The following is a 19,353-nucleotide window of genomic DNA, read 5'->3' as shown; positions in this document are numbered from 1 at the left end:
TTAGAACAATTGAAAATACAGATATATTGTACAATGGTTTCTAGTCTCATCAGATCAAAACTGCTCAATAGTTCAGCCTTCCTTCTGCAACAATCCATGCATGTATATGCAAAGAAATTGAGTGTGTCTTACAGTAGTCAGTCTCTGTAATCCAGTAGACATGTGCCAGAATCTTACTTTGTAATGCACAATAGATGCTGAAAGACATGAAATCACACTAATCTGAGTAGGTCTGACATTATGGTACGTCTAAGGTAGTGGTAGGTTGCAGGCGGTATGCCCTGGTATGGGAGTACAGGTGTCTGCCCGGAGAACCGGGTACCGTTCCGGTACAGTGCTCCGGAGGGCCCACCCACCTGCCCATCGTTCTTACCTGTCTTTAAACTCTTTGGCTCTTCCACACCCGGCGCGTACAGTGCCTGCATGATGTTCCGCCGAGCAGCTGGAGCATCGCGGAGGCATTGCTAGAGGGTAGGATGCATGTGTGCGCTGTGCGCATGTGCGTGCATGCTGCGCACATTCAGGTGGAGGACACTGGGCCCCGTTGCAACCATATTGGTTGCAGCGGGATCCGAAACCCACCACTGGTCTAGGGGGAATTCTGGGTAGGAAATGATTTTATATACCTAATGTAATATCTGCCATCATTCTAACTGCAATAAAAAGTCAAAACAAAGAGCAAAGGATACACAGAATATATAAACAGCACAATCCCACAGTGCAAAAAGAATGGAGGGTGACTAGATCCAGACACTGATTGATTGATTTTGTGAATCTAATCAGAAAATTCATGCACATTCTTCTATCATCAATTCACTATGTAGACAGAAGTAAGCATTTGCATTATCTTTAACTGAATAAGCAGGAATGAATCACTAGTTTTAAAAAGGTTTGTTAAATTGCCTTGCCTACTGTATCTGAAAAAGGAAAATCAATTTGTATAGTAGGTGTAAACCAGACTACATAATATGGTGGGGAGAGTATTTAAAAGCAATTTCCTTACTAAATTTATCAGAAACCTGGAAACCTGCTTTATTGGACCAGTTATCAAAACATAATTCACCTGATCTAGTTATTGAAATAAAGTATATGACACCCTTAGGAGCTCTGGGTAACATACAAAATGCTTATAGAAAAATATATAAATAAAAACAGTTGTCTAACAGATATAAAATACAAAATCTAAAATTATTAACAGTATTAAACTTCAAAAAATAAATGTGCTTCAGTTCTGTCTTAAACTATAGGAAAGAAATTGAGTGTTCCAATTGCAGTGTCAGAGAGTTGTTAAGGCACTAGGCCAAGGGTCGGCAACCTTAAACACTTGAAGAGCCACAAAGGTCAGAAACCAGAAGCCCCCTGTTCAATTCTGAAGCTGATTGGAAGTCTGGTCCCCCATCATAGAGTCTCCTCCTAGCACGGTGTCCTTTTTCCTCTACTTGTCCTAACCAAAAGCCCTATCAATTGTGGAGCCGACCAATGACAGGGAGTCTCACCAGAGGGATAAAAGAGCCACATTGAGGCTCCAGAGTTGCAGGTTGCTGACCTCTGCACTAGGCTAAAATCTGGGAGACTGTGTTGTAATCCTGGCTTCAGGCACAAAGCCAGCTAGGTGATTTTGGTCTTCAGTCTTTCTCAGCCCTAATCATTTATACAATACACAATAGCAGAGTTGGAAAGGACCTTGGAGGTCTTCTAGTCCAACCCCTTGCCTAGGCAGGAAACCCTATACCGTATCAAACAAATGGCTATCCAACATCTTCTTAAAGACTTCCAGTGTTGGGGCATTCACAACTTCTGGAGGCAAGCTGTTCCACTGATTAATTGTTCTAACTGTCAGGAAATTTCTCCTCAGTTCTAAGTTGCTTCTCTCCTTGATTAGTTTCCACCCATTGCTTCTTGTTCTACCCTCAGGTGCCTTGGAGAATAAGATTTCAGAAATCTTGTTGGGAAAAAAAAACATTCAACAGTGACTCAAAGGCATTTCTATCCCCCTCCCCCCAAAAACAAACCCAAATATCAGAGCCCTAATACTAATGATTCTCAAACTAAGGATGCTCTTGAATTTCCTAGCATGAAATCTTTCTAGCCACTTGGACTCTTGGTTCTTCTGTGTCACTCTTGGTATTGTCCCTAGAAGCCACCTCTATGTGATCGTGAGATACTAGTATGAAAGAAGTTGAGTGTATGAGGAATACTACCGACACACAAGAAATTAATCAACTTGCTTTTTAGTAGGGTAGAAAGTATCAACAAAGAGTTATTTTCCTGGTGTGAGTTGCTAATGTTTACTTACTTATTAAATTTAACATGTCATCCATCTCATCGTCAAGTTACTGGGTGATTTACAACATCAAAAAAACAATAATATAAAATTAAAGATTTGATCTTGAGCAGCATGATGTTCCAGAGGCAGGAGTCATGGCATAAAAGACTCTTCTCCTAGACCCTGCCAGTTTATGTATCAAATTGTCACTAAAAGTTTGGAACCATAAATGGCAATTGAGAACCAAGAGTGCATCTAGATCCTGACTTATATTATGAGCCCCTCCAAGTCTTCTAAGGTCAATACAATTGAGCTTAGCAATAGCAATAGCAATAGCAGTAGACTTATATACCGCTTCATAGGCCTTTCAGGCCTCTCTAAGCGGTTTACAGAGAGTCAGCATATTGCCCCCAACAATCTGGGTTCTCATTTTACCCACCTCGGAAGGATGGAAGGCTGAGTCAACCCTGAGCCGGTGAGATTTAGACAATCTGGAACTGCACTACCTGCACTATGATCTAAGCCCTGTACATAAAATGGTCTGCTGTGACATCTTACCTGTCAACAACTTCTTCAGCTTCAGCCTCAATAATACAGGGGCAAACGATTGATACAAACTCAAGGTAAACCGTTCCAAACTCAATTGCAGAAAATTCGACTTCAGTAACAGAGTAGTCAACTCCTGAAATGCTCTACCCGACTCCATTGTTACATCCTCAAACCCTCACAGCTTCAACCTTAGACTGTCTACCGTGGACCTCACCCCATTCTTAAGAGGTCTGTAAGAGGGCATGCATAAGCCCACCAGCGTGCCTACCAGTGGTGGGATTCAAATAATTTAACAACCGGTTCTCTGCCCTAATGGCCAGCTGGGTAGGCGGGGCTCAGTGGTCACGTGGCTGGGTGGGTGTGGCCAACTCAATGTCACTCCCGTTGATGGTTGCTTCGCCTTAGCTCTTACAATGTAATCAGGGTTAACCGGAGAGACAGTTTCTGTAAGCAGGTCAACAAAGACGAGGCTAGAAACAACACCAGAATGTTTCCTTCCTGCCTTCCTTACAGGATTAGCCCTGTAAAGTGGGGAAAAACAAAAGGAGATTTCTTCCAACAACCGGTTCTCCGAACTGCCTAGAAAGTTAACAACCGGTTCTCCTGAATAGGTGCAAACTGGCTGAATCCCACCACTGGTGCCTACCATCCCTGTCCTACTGTCCCCATTTATTTGTATTCATTTCTTTTGTTCATGTCCATGTTTACATTTATATCTGCTATCTTGTACATGTTTGACAAACTAATAAATACAAATACAATACAATGTAAAACTAAAACTAACATTTAATCAATGCATGGTTAATGCAGGGTCAGGAAGGGACATTAAGGAGATAATAACCATCACTAGGTGCACGCCCATTATATATTTCAAATCATATTTTCCCTTTCAAATCCAGATCACTCATATTCCTAATATAATATACTATAGTAAATTCTTTATTTCTAATGGTCATTAAGGACATGCTATTGTTGTACAGCATCACATTACATTGGTATGCGTCAAATAGATCTAAATAGTGGTTTGTCAGGAAAAAAAAGATTTAGAAGCCCAACAACCTTCCTAGTTAAGCTGGAATGTAAAAAGAAGTTAGGAATATAATTCTAACGGTTGGGTTGGCAATATATAAATCATGTAACAATGCTATACCTGTTTCTTTAAATCACACTGTAAAATGTGATTGGTTACTGTTTTCCTTAATCGGCCATAAGAGGGAGCCAGAATGATTGTTAGCTCTCTGTTTTGTTAGATGCTGGGCTGATCTGATCTGAGTGTTTTGGAAGCTGGCTGTTAGAAAGTTCCGTGAGCTATTGTAAGTTTTGCAACTGCTAGCAAACTTTGAGTACTGAACTGATTATATGATACTGGACTATGTTATTTGGATTATCCCTTAACTGAAAGACATTGATGACTGACTGACTTAACCGTGTATGACTTGGACTGTTTGATGGACTCTGATACCTCTATTTCCACGAAAGTAAAAGCCTATTTAAACTACAGTGTCACTGTATGCTGGTTTTTGTGTTCTCCAACATAACTCTCACAACGCTTCTCTGAACGTACTCGCTCTCCCAATGGGGAGCTTACCTAACAAAAGGTATCAAGTTAATGCTGGTCCATCAATCCAACTCCAAAATCAAAAGTGATTTCAGTTAAAGAAATAGCAGTTCAGTTAAAATTTCTGTTTAATTTTACAAAGGACCCAAATATTTAAAGATGGAGAGGATGAGGAATTTTAGCTCTATAACACTATTGGGTTGTTGTTGTTGTTGTTTTGCTATTGTCCTTCAATGAGTGTGCCATTTTAATTCTAATTCTGTTGGTGGATTCAGTTATCTATACTGAGAAATTTAAAACAATCCAGTGAAAAATGCCCACAATTTGGTAAAGCCCAACACTGGTTCAGATGGATGTAAAAACTGCCAGGACCGGTCCTTAAACATACTGTGGAACCCTTTGGAATTGCTGCATCTTGCTTACCTGCACAGATTTCTCCACCATAGGTTTCACATACCCATTCGTGACATTCACACAATGGTCCATAATATTTGCCTGGCTCAGTCACTTGACAGATGCAGACCCCACAGTCACACTGGCCTCTGCCGCTGCACAGTTTTCCACCTGGGATTTGACATCGCTGCTCTGACTCAGACTGGGAAAGTCTGCAAGAGGAGGTGCTTTGTAAACCACTCCTGAAGAGGATGAAAAAAATAGCAAGTTGCAAAGACCTGGGCATTCATCCTCATCATCTCATTTTAGCCATTGTCTATCCACTGTAGGGTGAAGGCTTCTTCCACATGTTTCCAACCTATATGGTCCCGAGCTTTCTTCTGCCAATTGGACCTACATATTTGCTGATGTCGTCGATCCATCTTGTTTTAGATCTATTTCATGGACGCTTTTCATCAAGTGGGATCCATTCTGTGACTGCCTTGATCCACCTGCCATCAGTTCTTCTTGCTGTGTGACCATTTCAATTCTTTTACTCTCTTGATGGTATCATATACTTTCGTTTGTTCTCTAATCACAGGGATATTACAGCTATGGAAGAAACCAAACCAAACCCAAAACTTGGTTCATAGCATTATTTTCTTCTGCAAAGACCACACAATCTGAATTAGCCCTTGGATAAACCATTCTGTCAGTCACACATTTACTAAAATGGATCCATGCTTTTGCTGACCTGCAAATAAACTATTTCATAGGATGCTGAAAAGATTCAAGAATAAAAAGGATGATGCTTACTATCACTGTGCAGTGTTTTTGATTTGATTCCAAAATGGTGCTTCAGAAGCATGTTCATTTCAGTGAGAGACTTCCTGCAACTGTTTAAAGCAGCCTGGTCTTCTAAGAATCATGAGACCTGACACAGCTGCTTTAAACTGTTGCAGGCAACCGTTCTGCTTGTAACTTCATGTGTTCTGGGAGGCCCGGTGGCGCAGTGGTTAGAGTGCAGTACTGCAGGCCACTTCAGCTGACTGCTATCTGCAGTTCGGCGGTTCAAATCTCACCGGCTCAAGGTTGACTCAGCCTTCCATCCTTCCGAGGTGGGTGAAATGAGGACCCAGACTGTGGGGGCGATATGCTGACTCTGTAAACCGCTTAGAGAGGGCTGAAAGCCCTATGAAGCGGTATATAAGTCTAACTGCTATTGCTATTCTGAAGCATCTTTTGGGAACTGAAACTGAAGCACTGCACAATCCTATGACTGATTCATCCATAGAGAGCTATAAAGAGGTCATCTAACATAGAACCATTGTTAGCAAAAATGTTTGGGAAAGTTGTCCAAGTAATCAAACATGTCACCTTTATTTCTGACAAATCATTTATTCCCTTGTGAGCAAATTCATCTTTGAAACCTTTCTATAGGAATTTATTATATTGCAAAGCATCAGGCTTTGGTAATTATAGCTCACCAGTTCGCCATTCCCCAAAAGAAAAGTTTCAGATTGTTGACAATGGGATAGATTTTAAGAGATTCATCTAGATAAAGGAACCACTAAGGTGTCAAAGTCCTTTCAAATCCTATTCCAGATTTTAAGTATAAACTTTCAAGGCCGTACAAATGCCAGGCCAGGGTCTTTTCAGCACTCCTGGATACATTGCTAGTCTCATAACCAGAATTTTTGAAGATGTATGCATTTCTTTATTATTGGTACTTCTGAGTCAGGGCTTTTAGAAGACATGAGTTTAAACGGAATAGCATGAAACTGGCAGCCCTGACCGGCAAGTTTATAAATGAGTAGATTAAATTAAATAGAGACTATTTAAAGACCCAGATACACTTCGGAAATTCCCCTTTTGCACTCAAGGGGGCACTACATTCAAAATTCAAGGCCAGTTTAGCCTAGCCCCACTCATCCGGAGTATTGATGTATGGCGTATATATATATAATATATCTCCGCTTCACTGACAAACGGTACATCAAGAGGTTTGTTCTCACATCAAAACAGGATTTCTGCTTAAAGTTACAGAGACAAGCAGCCGTTTGAGGAAATAAAAAGCCATAGACGCACTCAATTTAGCAGCACTTTCTCCCTGCACCCTGTTGTCCAGACCTCAAAGCTTATTGTCAAAGCAGACTGATAGAGCTTACCGCGGGGACAAGGATGAACTTTGTGGAATAGCAGGCAAGAAAATGAAGACTGAAGAGGTGAATAGCAGCCGCACCAAGCTGAGAAAGCCCTTTGTATGCATGATTAAATCCAAGGGTGGCGGTAAAAGTTCTCCTGGAGACTTGAAACGCAGAGACCCACTCGGCTTGCTATGTTCTGAGCTGGCCAAAACCAGCTCCTTCCCCCACTGTGCTCCACCAAGTGCCTTTGATTAGCTGTCTGGAAGCTGGATTTGGGCAGCATCCTGGAAGGAAAGGCTAGTGCCAAACCCTGAACTTTACAGTCTAGGCTGGGGAAGTAATTAGAAACAGTTGTACAGCCAGATGGCTTATTTTGACATAATAAAGCATCCTGTTTATGGTTTTGAGCAAACACTTCTGATTCTGAAAGCCAGACACCTTAAGACACCTTTTTCCCCAGAAGTGTTCTTTGATGAATCGAGGTTTGTGTGATAGTGATGGTAAAAAAGATTGGGAGAAATATATCCTTTGGTAGGTTTGGCATGGAAATCTAGCCATACTCAGTGTTAAAAGCACAGGTGAATGCTTCAAATTCTTCCGCGGAGACGGAAAAAGAGAAAGTGACTTGGTGCTTCCCCTCCCTCTTAGCCAGCAGAAGCAGCACATTAGAAACTGTTCCTGCTGACCTTCAGGATGTCAAGCTGACAACAACTGCAGTGTCCAAGCATCTGCTCAATGTAAGAGATGTAATCAGTTTTCAAACATCACACAAGAGCAAAACTAGGCTTCTCACTGCATTTGACAGCGTGTAGGCAAAAGACACAGAACACAGATCTACAAACATGTATTTCCTGTGTTCATAATTAGATATCCCCTCCCCTGCCCCAAGCACTTATCTTTTTGACAGGGAAAGAACCTATAAAGCAGTGGGTGCTCTCTGCATTTATTTGCTGATGCATAGATGTGAAGCCCTGAAATATCAGCTTAGGCAGGTACATCTTTTGGAGGCTCAAAGAAAAAAAAAGGCAAGGTGGCATTTCAATGGTAGAATCACAGCCTCTCTTCTTATGCAGAGTCCAAGAAAAAAATGAGAGAGGAACCTGGACTATAGTCTGCCATTTTCTTCTTTCCTAAATGTCTAAGTTGGGGCAGGTCTGTCATTGACCATTTAAACCATTTCCTTGCCAGTATATCGTTCATGTTTTTATTACATTATTTTAATATTTGTATTTTGTTTTCTGTTCCAATTTTTAACTTGTATCAATGCTTGTTCTTGGCTGTCTTTTAAATTATCAGCCAATGCATGCTATTGTTCTTTATTATTAAGTAAATTAATAATGAATTAAATTTATTATTACCATTATGGTTGATGCACAGCCACATATTCAGACAAATTGGCATTTTTATCCACTTATAGATTCCTACCCAAGGACCTGGGATAGGCAGTTGCTGTTTGATGACATTAATGCATATACCTTCCATTAAAGGTATCATTGTAGCATGTAACCTGTTCCAAGTTGTGTTTTGCAATTGACTAATGGGAGATTTTTTCAATGCCAATGGTGTTCAAGTGGTACTCCAGATGTTTTAAGATGTTTAGTCAAGGGACCTGTTACTCTTGGTACCTATGTCTGCCGTCCTATGTCTGCCAGCGCCGGGGCTTCGGCAGGGCTTTTGGAAAGCCGCGCCAAAGACCCAACGTGGCTTTCTGCCATAGAGTGGCATGGCATGGCTTTAAATGGCCGGCGCGGCGGCATAGCTTTAAAGTTCCGGCGCAGCACTGGCCGTAAAGTAGGACGTGTCCTGCTCTATGGCTGGTGCGGCGGCATGACTTTAAAGTCCCAGCGCAGCGGCATGGCTTCAAAGTCCTGGCGCCGTGCCAGCCATAGAGTAGGATGCATCCTGCTTTATGGCAGGCGCGGCGGCATGGCTTTAAAGTCCTGGTGCTGCGCCGGCCATAGAGCGGGACGTGTCCCGCTCTATGGTGGGCACGGCAGCATGGCTTTAAAAAATAAAAAATAAAGTGCCAGCCCGCGCGCCAGCAGAGGCGGGTAAAACACACACACACACACACACACACACACACACAAATTACTTATAATATTACAAATTACAATTACTTACAAATTACAATAATTTTGAATTCCTCCCCCCTCCCTCCGAACCACATACCTTTTCCAGCTGTTTCACAGAGGATTTCAACTCTTCTCTTGTCTGCTATGATGAAAATGTAAAAAATGTAAAAAGAAAAAGGCAAGAGCTACTGGTCAGGCTGGATTAGCTGCTGCCAAAGCCTCCAATGGATGACTCTGCTTAATTGTTTTAAAAAAAACCTCTTAAAAAAGGGCCCTCTACAGGAGAAGGCGAGAGAACCATGTGCCTCATCTACATAAGGATTTTTTCACCTTTTAACCCTTGCTTAACTCTGCTCAAGTGATCATAAAGATAGACTAAATGAGGCACGTGGTTCTCTCGCCTCCTCCTGCAGAGGGCACTTTTTTTAGAGGCTTTTTTTTAACAGTTAAGCACTAAGCAGAGTCATCCACCGTGACTCTGGCAGCAACTACCTCAGCCTTTTTCCTTTTAATTTTTTTTTCTTTTCATGATGACAGTGGTGAGGCCCTGCCTCCCCTGCCTCCCCTGACTGCATGTCACTGCTATTTTGTCATGGCATTGTTTGTAGTCAGTCTGTGCAGTCTTCTTGCAGTAGCTAACTAGATGGCTCACTGGGGGTTTTTTGGGGGGGGAGTGTCCCCCGAAACAGCATTTGCTATCTGTTGCTTCTCCTCAATTTTGACTTTACAGTATATGCATTTGTTCTAAAGGCTTGGTCTTGTGCAGTCAGAATTAGTCCCTCTGTCTCTTTCTTCGATTTTCCTGCTCTTCGTCATTGCCAGGACTTCTTCTTATCTCTCCTTTTTAAAAATGCACCAGCCATGTAATATTTTACCTTGCTATGTCTCTTTTCTATTCTTCATTTGATCTTTCTTCTAGGCCAGCATAATCTCTTGGGTATTCAGTAAGCCTTCATGGTTTAATGCTTCAGTGCGTCTTCTTCCCTGTCCTTCAGATATTCTTCCAACATCCTTTTTTCTTCTTCAACTGTCTGATGTACTTGCAACATTCCACACCTACCAATGTTCCTTGGTATATACAGTCTGTCAAAGTTGCTGCAGGGGGTGAATGTCGTGATTCATTATTTTTTGGTCTTCCTATTCAGGGCTTTTAATTTTGCTTTAGTCCATTGTTACAGATATGTATCTAATGTCTGTAATTGTTCAGGTGTTAATTGCCTTGATGGTATTGAGGGGAGAGGGGGGGGGTTACATCCCAGAGTTCTGAAAGAACTGGCAGATTTGATCTTGCAATCACCGTACCATAACTTGTGAAGTACTTGGAGCACTGTAGAACTACCTGAGTACTGGAAAAGAGCTGATGTGGTTCCCATATTTTAAAAAAAAGGTGTGGGGGGGGGGAACCAGACCAAGGAAACTACAGACCAATCAGCCTGGGGTGATCCTGGAAAAGATATTCAAACAAATTTGCATACACCTAGAAGCAAACAAAGTTATAATCAGAAACCAACATGGGTTTGTCAAAAACAGATCAAAGCAACCAATCATATTTCATTCGTTGACAAAGTGACTAAACTAGTGGCCCAGTGAAATGCTGTGGGCGTAGTATACTTAGATTTCAATAAAGCATTTGACAAAGTAGACAACAAGCTATTTGTGGGTAAGTTAGAAAAATGTGGGATAGACAGCACCACCACCGGATAGATTTGTAACTAGGTTACAAACTGTATTCAACATGTAATCCTTAACAAAACTATATCCACCTAGAGGCAAATAAGCAGTTAGTACCCCATGATTCCATTTTAGGCCCAGTACTGTTCAATATCTTCATAAATGATCTAAATGAGAGAATAGGAGAGTAACTCACCAAATTTGCAGATGACACTAAGTGAGCAGAAATAGCCAGTGCTCCAGAAGAGAGGCTCAAGATCCATATGGATCTCAACAGACTTGAACAAAGGGTCCTATTTAACCAAATGCATCCAGTTTTGATCACCAAAATATAAAAAAGATATTGAGATTCTGGGAAGAGTGCAGAAAAAAATGATAAACATACTTAGGGGACTGGAGATTAAAACATGTGAAGAAGCATTGCAAGAATTGGATATGTCTAGTCTAGTGAATAGCGTGACCCGACAATTGCGCGATAAACATATGCGCGCCCAACAAAATAGCGGTGATTAAAACGCAACATCAAAATTGCGCCGACAAATTCACGATGTCAAAATCGCGATGACAAAAGCACGATGACAAGCACAATAAAATCGAAAAAATTACTGTTACTGTTTGATTAACAAATTAGTTCAATGTGACCGCACACCATTTAAATGTCATCGCACATTTGTCAGTGCGCATTTGTCGGCGCGCTATTGTCGAAAATCAATTAGCGATTTCAACGGCGCTCATTTGTCCATCGCGGTTTTGTAGGCGCGCATATGTCTATTGTGCATTTGTTGGTGAACCAGTGAATAGAAGGACTAGGGGAGACATGATAGCAATGATTCAGTATTTGAGGGGTTGCCACAAAGAAGAGGGGGATCAACCTATTTGTCAAAGCACTAAAAGGCAAGAGAAGAAAAAAATGGATGGAAGCTAAATAAGGAGAGAAGCAACCTAAAACTGAGAAATTTCCTAATGGTGAGAACAATTAACCAACGGAATGGCTTGCCTTCAGGAGTTTGAGCCTTTTAAGAAGAGACTGGAAAGCCATTTGTCTGAAATGGTATAGGGCAGGACTTTCAAACTGGCCATGCCCATGCTCGGTTTAGCAAAGGGTAAAAAAGTTCTGATACAACATGTGACGCCGTGATGCCGTTTGACACCCGGGGTGTAGTGTCTCCTGCTCAAGCAGATGGTTGGATAAGAAGCTCAAAAGAGGTCTGTGAGGCTGCTGGTGAGGAAGCCACCCCACCCCTTCTCACAAGAACATCTGGCTTGATCTGATTTAATAGAGGAAGGGGGTAGGGTGTCTTAGTAAGAAACAATTTTTTGCTTTGGCATGCACTTCCCCAACCTTTGTAAACTCTGCTTGAGACCATGTTTCTGTCCATGGACTCTGACGTTGCTTGTGGACCTTGAATCTTCTTAATGACTCACAGATCTTGCCTTTTGGACTTTTCACCTTGTTTTGGGACTATGGATGCCCTCCTTGTCTTATGAATCAGCTCTGGTGACTCTTGGCTTTAGTTTGTGGGATTGTGTTGCACTGAATGCAGGTGGCTGCTTTTGGGGATGTTTGGGGTGGAATTTTCCCAGCCATTGTAGGGCCCTTTGTCTTGGGATAGCAGACCAATAAAGGACTTTATTGAAGCTTGCATTTTCCTAGGCAACCCGGGTCATAACAGCATCTTGATTCCTTCATTTGTCAGTATTTTTCCCTTGTTGATGATAAGACTGGACATTTGTCCAGTCCAAACTCCGTTGCAATATCTGGCTGTATATTATCATTATAGCTCTTGCACAGTCAGCCAGATGTTCAGACTAGATTTGGCATTTTTATCCATCTATAGAGTCCTTCCCAAGGACCTAGGAAGACAGATATTGATGTTTGATAATGTTAAAGGCACACTATTCAGTTTCAAGCCTCCCTGACTCTATAGTGTGGGTGGCTTACAATTTAAACATTAAAAATAAAATAACTAATATCAAAGAAATTGAATGCAGCTAACCTAAAAATAAAATCAGAAACCAAAGAGGATCAACCACCATCCTAGTCCTAGGTCTTGGAGAACAGCCAAGTTCTGCAGAACAGCAATCTGTAGAAAATCCAAAGAGTGAGAGCTGTACAGATTTCCAGGTGAGATGATTTAAAATTGTTTCTCCACAGACACTTCATAAGAATATAATGAGGTTTGGTTGTGCGGCTCTCATGCTAAAAGACAATTGCTTGGAAATAAACTCCATGTTATTGTGGGAAATAGCAGTAGACTTAGCAGTAGACTTATATACCGCTTCATAGGCCTTTCAGGTCTCTCTAAGCGGTTTACAGAGAGTCAGCATATTGCCCCCAACAATCTGGGTCCTCATTTTACCCACCTCGGAAGGATGGAAGGCTGAGTCAACCCTGAGCCGGTGAGATTTGAACCGCTGACCTGCTGATCTAGCAGTAGCCTGCAGTGCTGCATTTAACCACTGCGCCACCTTGGCTCAGTGGATAACACTGAGAGGATAACAAATCCTATAAATAGTAATATAAAAATCTATAGGTTAGTATGTGCCAAGACTGTCTGTTCCTCCATAACTCCTGATTTTTTTAAAAAAAACTGGAGAAGAAATATTGAAGTGAAGAGGGCCAACATACTTACCGTATTTTTCAGAGTATAAGATGCACCAGAGTATAAGATGCACCAAGGTTTTGAAGAGGCAAATAAAAAAAAAGTTTTTGCTCTCTGCAAACCTCCCAAAAACAGCCTGTTTTTCACAAAAATTGGTCCATTTCTTTAAAAAAAAGGGCATGAATAGCTTTTAGGAGGCTTGTAGAGTGCTCCTGGGGGGTAGGGGGGGGGCAAAAACGAGCAAAAGGTGGCCCATTTTTTGTGAAAATTGGTCCATTTCTTTTGCACCAAAAAGAGGCATGGATAGCTTTTAGGAGGCTTATAGAGTGCTCTGGGGGCTGGGGGGGGGAATTGAGCAAAAAATGGCCCGTTTTTTGCTCCTTTCTGCCCTCCCCAGCTCCCAGGAGCACCATGAAAGCCCCTTAAAAGCTATGCACAGTCATTTTGGCGAAGGGGTGGGGTTTTGGGGGGCAAAAAATGCTGAATTCAATGTATAAGACGCACCCAGATTTTCACCTTCTTATTTGAAGGTAAAAGGTGCATCTTATACTCCAAAAAATATGGTGATTTGCTCAAATCCTGATAGACTCATAATCTGCAATTATATGTCTTTAAATTTTTATCTTATTTCATCCGCACATATCAGATCTCTGTTATCACAATGGCTCCATACAGACCTTTGCTGCACACTGGTTTGAGCATCTAAATCAGGGGTCCCAAACCCTCAGTCTGTCAACCGGCACCAGTCTGTGACATTCCAGTAACCAGGCCACGCAAATAAGCAAAGCCCCATCCACGGGATGCAGGCAGCATGCAAACGTATACCCCTCCAGTCCGCGGAAAAACCTTTCTTCACAGAACGAGTCCCTGGTGTCCAAAAGGTTGGGGACCACTGACCTAAATGAATCACAGGCAAACAACAGGCAAGCTTGCCTACTTTCATTTTTATCTCTCATCTGTTTCATTCGTTTATTATTTCCACAGTCTCTCCAGATGAAAGACACTGGAGATATAGCTACTCAGAAGCAACCCCCAATCTTGTAAGCACTAGCTGTGTTCTGCAAATTTATCTCTTTGCTTCCATAATTTGAACAAAGTTGCACATGTAAACTCACTTTGGATTTTTCAGCACCATACCACTTATTTATGGACATGCCAAAATAATGGAAGTCTAATCAATCAAAGCAGTGATAAAACTGCAGTGTCTTGAGCTTCAAACAGGTTGTTAAAATGTTCCATTTTTTGAAGTTACAGCTGTCCAATGGCAGATAATATGATGGATGAGAAAACACTAGATATGTCTTGCATTTATGACTCAGAAAAACTGAACACTCCCCATAAAATTTAAAATATTTCTCGATACAGTCATTCATGAACTCAAGTGAACTTTCTTTTAAAATGTTGATTCCTGCCCATGGTCTTATTAGAATTCTTGTTAGTAGTAAATGAAATGCTTTTAGTTTTAATTATATCTTTTGGGCACAAGAAATAATTTTCTTTACTCGGACATGGGCTTGGAAACAAGACTCCCAAATACATTTTATTGGCTCATCTGTATTGCATCCATATATCCTGGAAGGTTCCCCACTGATAAAATCATAGAGTTGGAAGAAGTCTTGTGGTCATAAATTCCAATCCCTACTGAGGGCAGGAACCAAACAAAAATCATCTCCGACACATAGATTTTATTGCTTTATAATCTTGTAACAAATTTCATTTGACACAGATGACTGGAGACTTATAAGGAAGCTACAAGAATATTCTCATTTTGGGCAACACCTGCCATCCCTCTTCAATGTGCTTGTTGCAGAGCCTGTTTCATGATAACTTAATCAGGCTATAAAGAAAAAAGCCACTGGGAATCAACTGTTAGGATGCCCTTACATAAAACATGTCAGGAACTCAATATTTTCATATAAAAGAGCAGAAGAAGGAAATAACTGCCTAGATTTATTTTAGTCCCATAAAACACCCATCGATAGAAATCTAAACTTTGTTAATAAATAACCAATACAAAACCACAATTTTGTATCCATTGTATATTATTTAATGGGGAAGGTCTGAAAATGCCTTCCACTATGTTTCATAATTAAAAAATTTTACTTGAGTTTCTATGATTTTCATTAATTCAGCGAACCATGGTTAAACAAATTCTGGCACGGTGTGGTATGTATTACATGATTTGTTTGATTCGGGGATATTCCAACATTAAGCAAACATATTGTTCAGTCATGCCTATCTAATACTTATGGATTCCAGTCTCTGATCAAAACAGAAAAATGGTTATCACCTTCTTTGAAATTTAATCTGCATATAGTATTACACTTGCTGGATTTTACTGTCACGTGTTTTGAATTGTAATAAGCGTGTTGATTCCTATTTTGAATTCTATGTCTTTGTCACTGATGTATTGATGCATATTATTGTTTTCTACTTTGAACTCTAATCTATTTTAATGTTTCAAAAAACCAATTTTTGACCTGCCAAGATACTAATGAAGAGATGGACAAAAGTCTTCTAATAGTATGGGAGAGAAACCTAGGTTATGAAATTGAAATGGGCAAATGGTGGGATCTATGGAGTAAGACCATTAAACTTACAACATCTACTGCATTCAAAGAAAACATATACAAGATGGTTTATAGGTGGCACTTCCCCCCAACGAGGTTAGCCAAGATGTTTCCTGGGTTATCTCCATTGTGTTGGAAATGTGGAAGAAAGGAGGGCACATTCTATCATATTTGGTGGTCCTGTACTGAGGCCACGAAATATTGGAAAAGGATTAAAAAATGGTTAAAAGAGGTTACCGGGGCAAACATTGAATGGAGACCTGAGAACCTGTTACTAAGCATCAAACCAGATAACATAAGCAGTTCAATATGGCACTTGAGCCTGCATATAATTGTGGCCGCAAGAATAACCTATGCACAATCTTGGAAATCCACCACTATACCGTCGGAAGATGCTATAATTAAAAAGATCTACGAATGTGCAGAAATGGACAGAATGACGGGCTGGCTGAGGGACAAAGGAGAAACAGAACATTATCTTAGCTGGAACCTATGGTATATGTGGGCGACTAGGAGAACAGCAGGGACTTAAAATGGGGAAAGTTAACATAGGTACCGTAATAGATCCCTGAATCTTGCAATGAGAAGATGTGGCTTAGAGACCTAATAATGAGGAAAGAAAGAAAAAACTGGGCTGTGAATGACTGTCACCGTGGGGGGGGGAGGGGGGGTTGTATGTTTAAAACGGCATTTGTATCTGTATGTTTTACTTTATATTGTTATGTATGATTTGTCTTGCTTATGTCGTTGTATTTATGTCGTTGTATTTTTCTTCTTGTTTTTTAAAGGTAATAATGTTTAATAAAAATTATATTTAAAAAAAAAAGTAATCTATTTTAATGTTTCAATTTAAAAGAAAAGCAAAATCTAACTCTTAAAAAAATAATTTCAATTTATTGGCTACTCAATTCCAGTGGTTTCTTGGATTATTTTTATTGTAATTATGTATACCTTGTAATGATTAAGGCCAGCAACATATTTCTAGGAATGTGGAAAGCAGTGAAAAGTATTTTTGTGTATTTTTTTTAAACAATTTTTATTTGTTTTTGAACAAGGTCAAACAAACATAAAAATAAAAAAAAACATCTTCCATTACAAATTGTAGAAAGTGGGTCAGTTGGTTACAGTATTTCCATGCATCTCTTCCATATTCACCACCTGCTTTTCATATCAAATCACATATTTTAAATTCATCTATATTCATGTATATCACAATTATTATATCTCAACCTTAATTTGATTATAATTGTTTTTACATCCTTTTATATATAATATTCAAAATCTAGGATTATATGATAACATTCCATTAAATCATTCTAAAATCATCTAATCACAATACATCTTTATAACATACTCCAGATAAAGCTTTTAAACCTCCTCTCATAATTTCCATGTGTTGTTTATATAAAATTTCATATTATCAAACTAATATATCTACATGTTTTGTTATTATTATTAATCATTATTTAACTATAGCTATTGTCACTTCATTTTATACATACTACTAGTAAACTAAGTTTAACTTAATTTTTATTATACATTTTCATTGCATCGACCTGTATCTTTTCAGTAATAGTACGGTCTTATATCTCTTGCCATTTGTAGCATTAATGTTCTAGTTACTTTCTTAATAAATCTTGTATTAACTTCTCTTGGCAACATGTTGTTCCTTTCGTATTTCACAAAAGCTTGAAACCCAATATCTGTTCTTTCCATCAGCTTATCTTTGGTTATCACTAGTGCTTCTGTCAAGATTTTCTCCTTATCTCCATCAATTTTTCTCTCTTTTCTTCTTCTGTGCTTTGAAGTCTGGGGTAGAGTTCCAATCCATCTATCTCCCCTTTCCATATTCTGCTCTTGCCACTACCAACCACGCTCACTTTGTTGTCAGTATCCACAGTTTTCTTATCTCTTTGCTCATTTTTTTCTTCCATCTTTTGAACTCTGTCCTCCACTTTCTTCATTTGGTAAACCTCCTCGGTTTTTCCATCAGATTTTTCAGTTTTCTATTCCATATTCTCCAATCTCTTTTCAATTCTCTCTGTCACAACTAATAGATTTTGAATTTCAAACATAATCATTTGCAATGTTACAGTTTCTTTTTCCTGCTGAGCCATTTGTATTTTTATTGTTATGTCTACCACTGGAGGGTTCCTACCCGTTCGGACCTGTTTGGCCGAACCAGTAGTGGTTTGGCAGCCTGGGTCGCTGGAACCGGCAGTGACCCAGGCCTGCCACGCCCCCAAACCAGATCTCCGGGTGGCGCCCTAGGGGGCGCCCTCTTGGTTTTTGTTTCTGTGCCTGCACAATTTTTATTGCACTGTGCATGTGCATGTGCATGTGTGCACATCAAACGTGTGCATGTGGCGCAGCCACAAGCAAACTGGCAATAGTGACTGCCAGAACCCACCCCTGATGTCTACCTGTCAAAAATACATATTTCCAAGTAATATTTCCAGGGGTCTTGAAACACAATCACTAACAACTAAAATGTAAAAACTTAATCTAGTTGTAAAATCATAATTGGTTGGAGATTTAACCTTTTCCGTTTTCCAAAAAACCTGTTTATCTTACCAAATCATAGACAAAGATTATTGTGTGTCTATTAACAGGGCAACCCTTTTGCATCTAATTTCCACTAGAACTGTGGAGCAATTTAGATTCAAAGGGCAAAAAAAAAAAAAAAAGGGAAGGGAGACCTTAACACTGGTCATCACTACTTTGAATCAAATTTATTTTTTCTTAGCACCACATGAGCCGAGGAACCTTTAAACAATAGCTAGCAGGTATAAGGTGAAATGCCCCCGTGCATTCCAAATCATCTTTTTCTCTTTCAATCTGGGTCACTGCATACTCCTAATAACCATAGATCATGCATGTTCATATGATTTTTTTCATATGAAAAATTATGTACATCCATACATCTGGGAGGATTGCTATGAATTGAATATATGTTCAGAATTTATTATCAAGACTAATAAAAACACATGAGGCAAAAATAGAAAAATATACACACAGCATATCAATTTTGCATATTTACAGTATTTAAATAAGGATATTGTCAAAAAGAACCAGGAGAGGATTTTAAATTATTTCTGATCTACTAATTTCAATAGAAATCAGGCAGGCAAGAAGATCAGATTAACAGGAACTTGGCAACATAGTTCACTTAAATAAATAAAAGAAATGATAATAAAAGTTGTGTTTGAGGCACTATGGCCGTGATGGTGAACCTATGGCAAGTGCGCCACAGGTGGTACGCAGAGCCATATCTGAGGGCATGCGAGGCATTGCCCTATCTCAGCTTCACCATGCATGTGAGCGCTGGCCAGCTGATTTTCGGAGTTCAGGAGAGTGGGGGAGGCCATTTTTGTGCTCCCCAGGATTTATGAAAGCCTCTGGACCCTGTGGATGGCAAAAAAATGGACCTACAGGGCCCACCAGAAGGGAAATGGGCCGTTTCCAGCCTCCAGAGGGCCTCTGGGGGGCAGGGAAGGCCATTTGTGCCCACCCCAGGCTCCAAGAAAGCCGCTGGAGCCTGG

The 19,353-nt window shown here is 40.2% G+C and overlaps 1 protein-coding gene across 2 annotated transcripts in view; it reads right to left on the bottom strand.

Moving 5' to 3' along the window:
* Positions 1–7,138, bottom strand: part of ITGBL1 (integrin subunit beta like 1) — a 191,863-nt gene extending 184,725 nt beyond the window's left edge. For both annotated transcript variants that reach the window (XR_004256143.1, XM_032226145.1), the window contains exons 1-2: positions 6,914–7,138; positions 4,797–5,008 (exon numbers count right to left, since the gene is read on the bottom strand). Coding sequence is in view for 1 of the 2 variants with exons in the window: in XM_032226145.1 (XP_032082036.1) it covers positions 4,797–5,008; positions 6,914–7,014 (313 nt within the window). In the remaining variant the exon portion in view is untranslated. The remainder of the gene's footprint in view (positions 1–4,796; positions 5,009–6,913) is intronic.
* Between the last annotated feature and the right edge of the window lie 12,215 nt (positions 7,139–19,353).

The sequence above is a fragment of the Thamnophis elegans genome, chromosome 11, assembly GCF_009769535.1.
Source record: "Thamnophis elegans isolate rThaEle1 chromosome 11, rThaEle1.pri, whole genome shotgun sequence".
Taxonomy (NCBI): domain Eukaryota; kingdom Metazoa; phylum Chordata; class Lepidosauria; order Squamata; family Colubridae; genus Thamnophis; species Thamnophis elegans.
The sequence above is the reverse complement of the archived record's forward strand: the minus strand, read 5'-3'. Positions and strand labels throughout refer to the sequence as shown.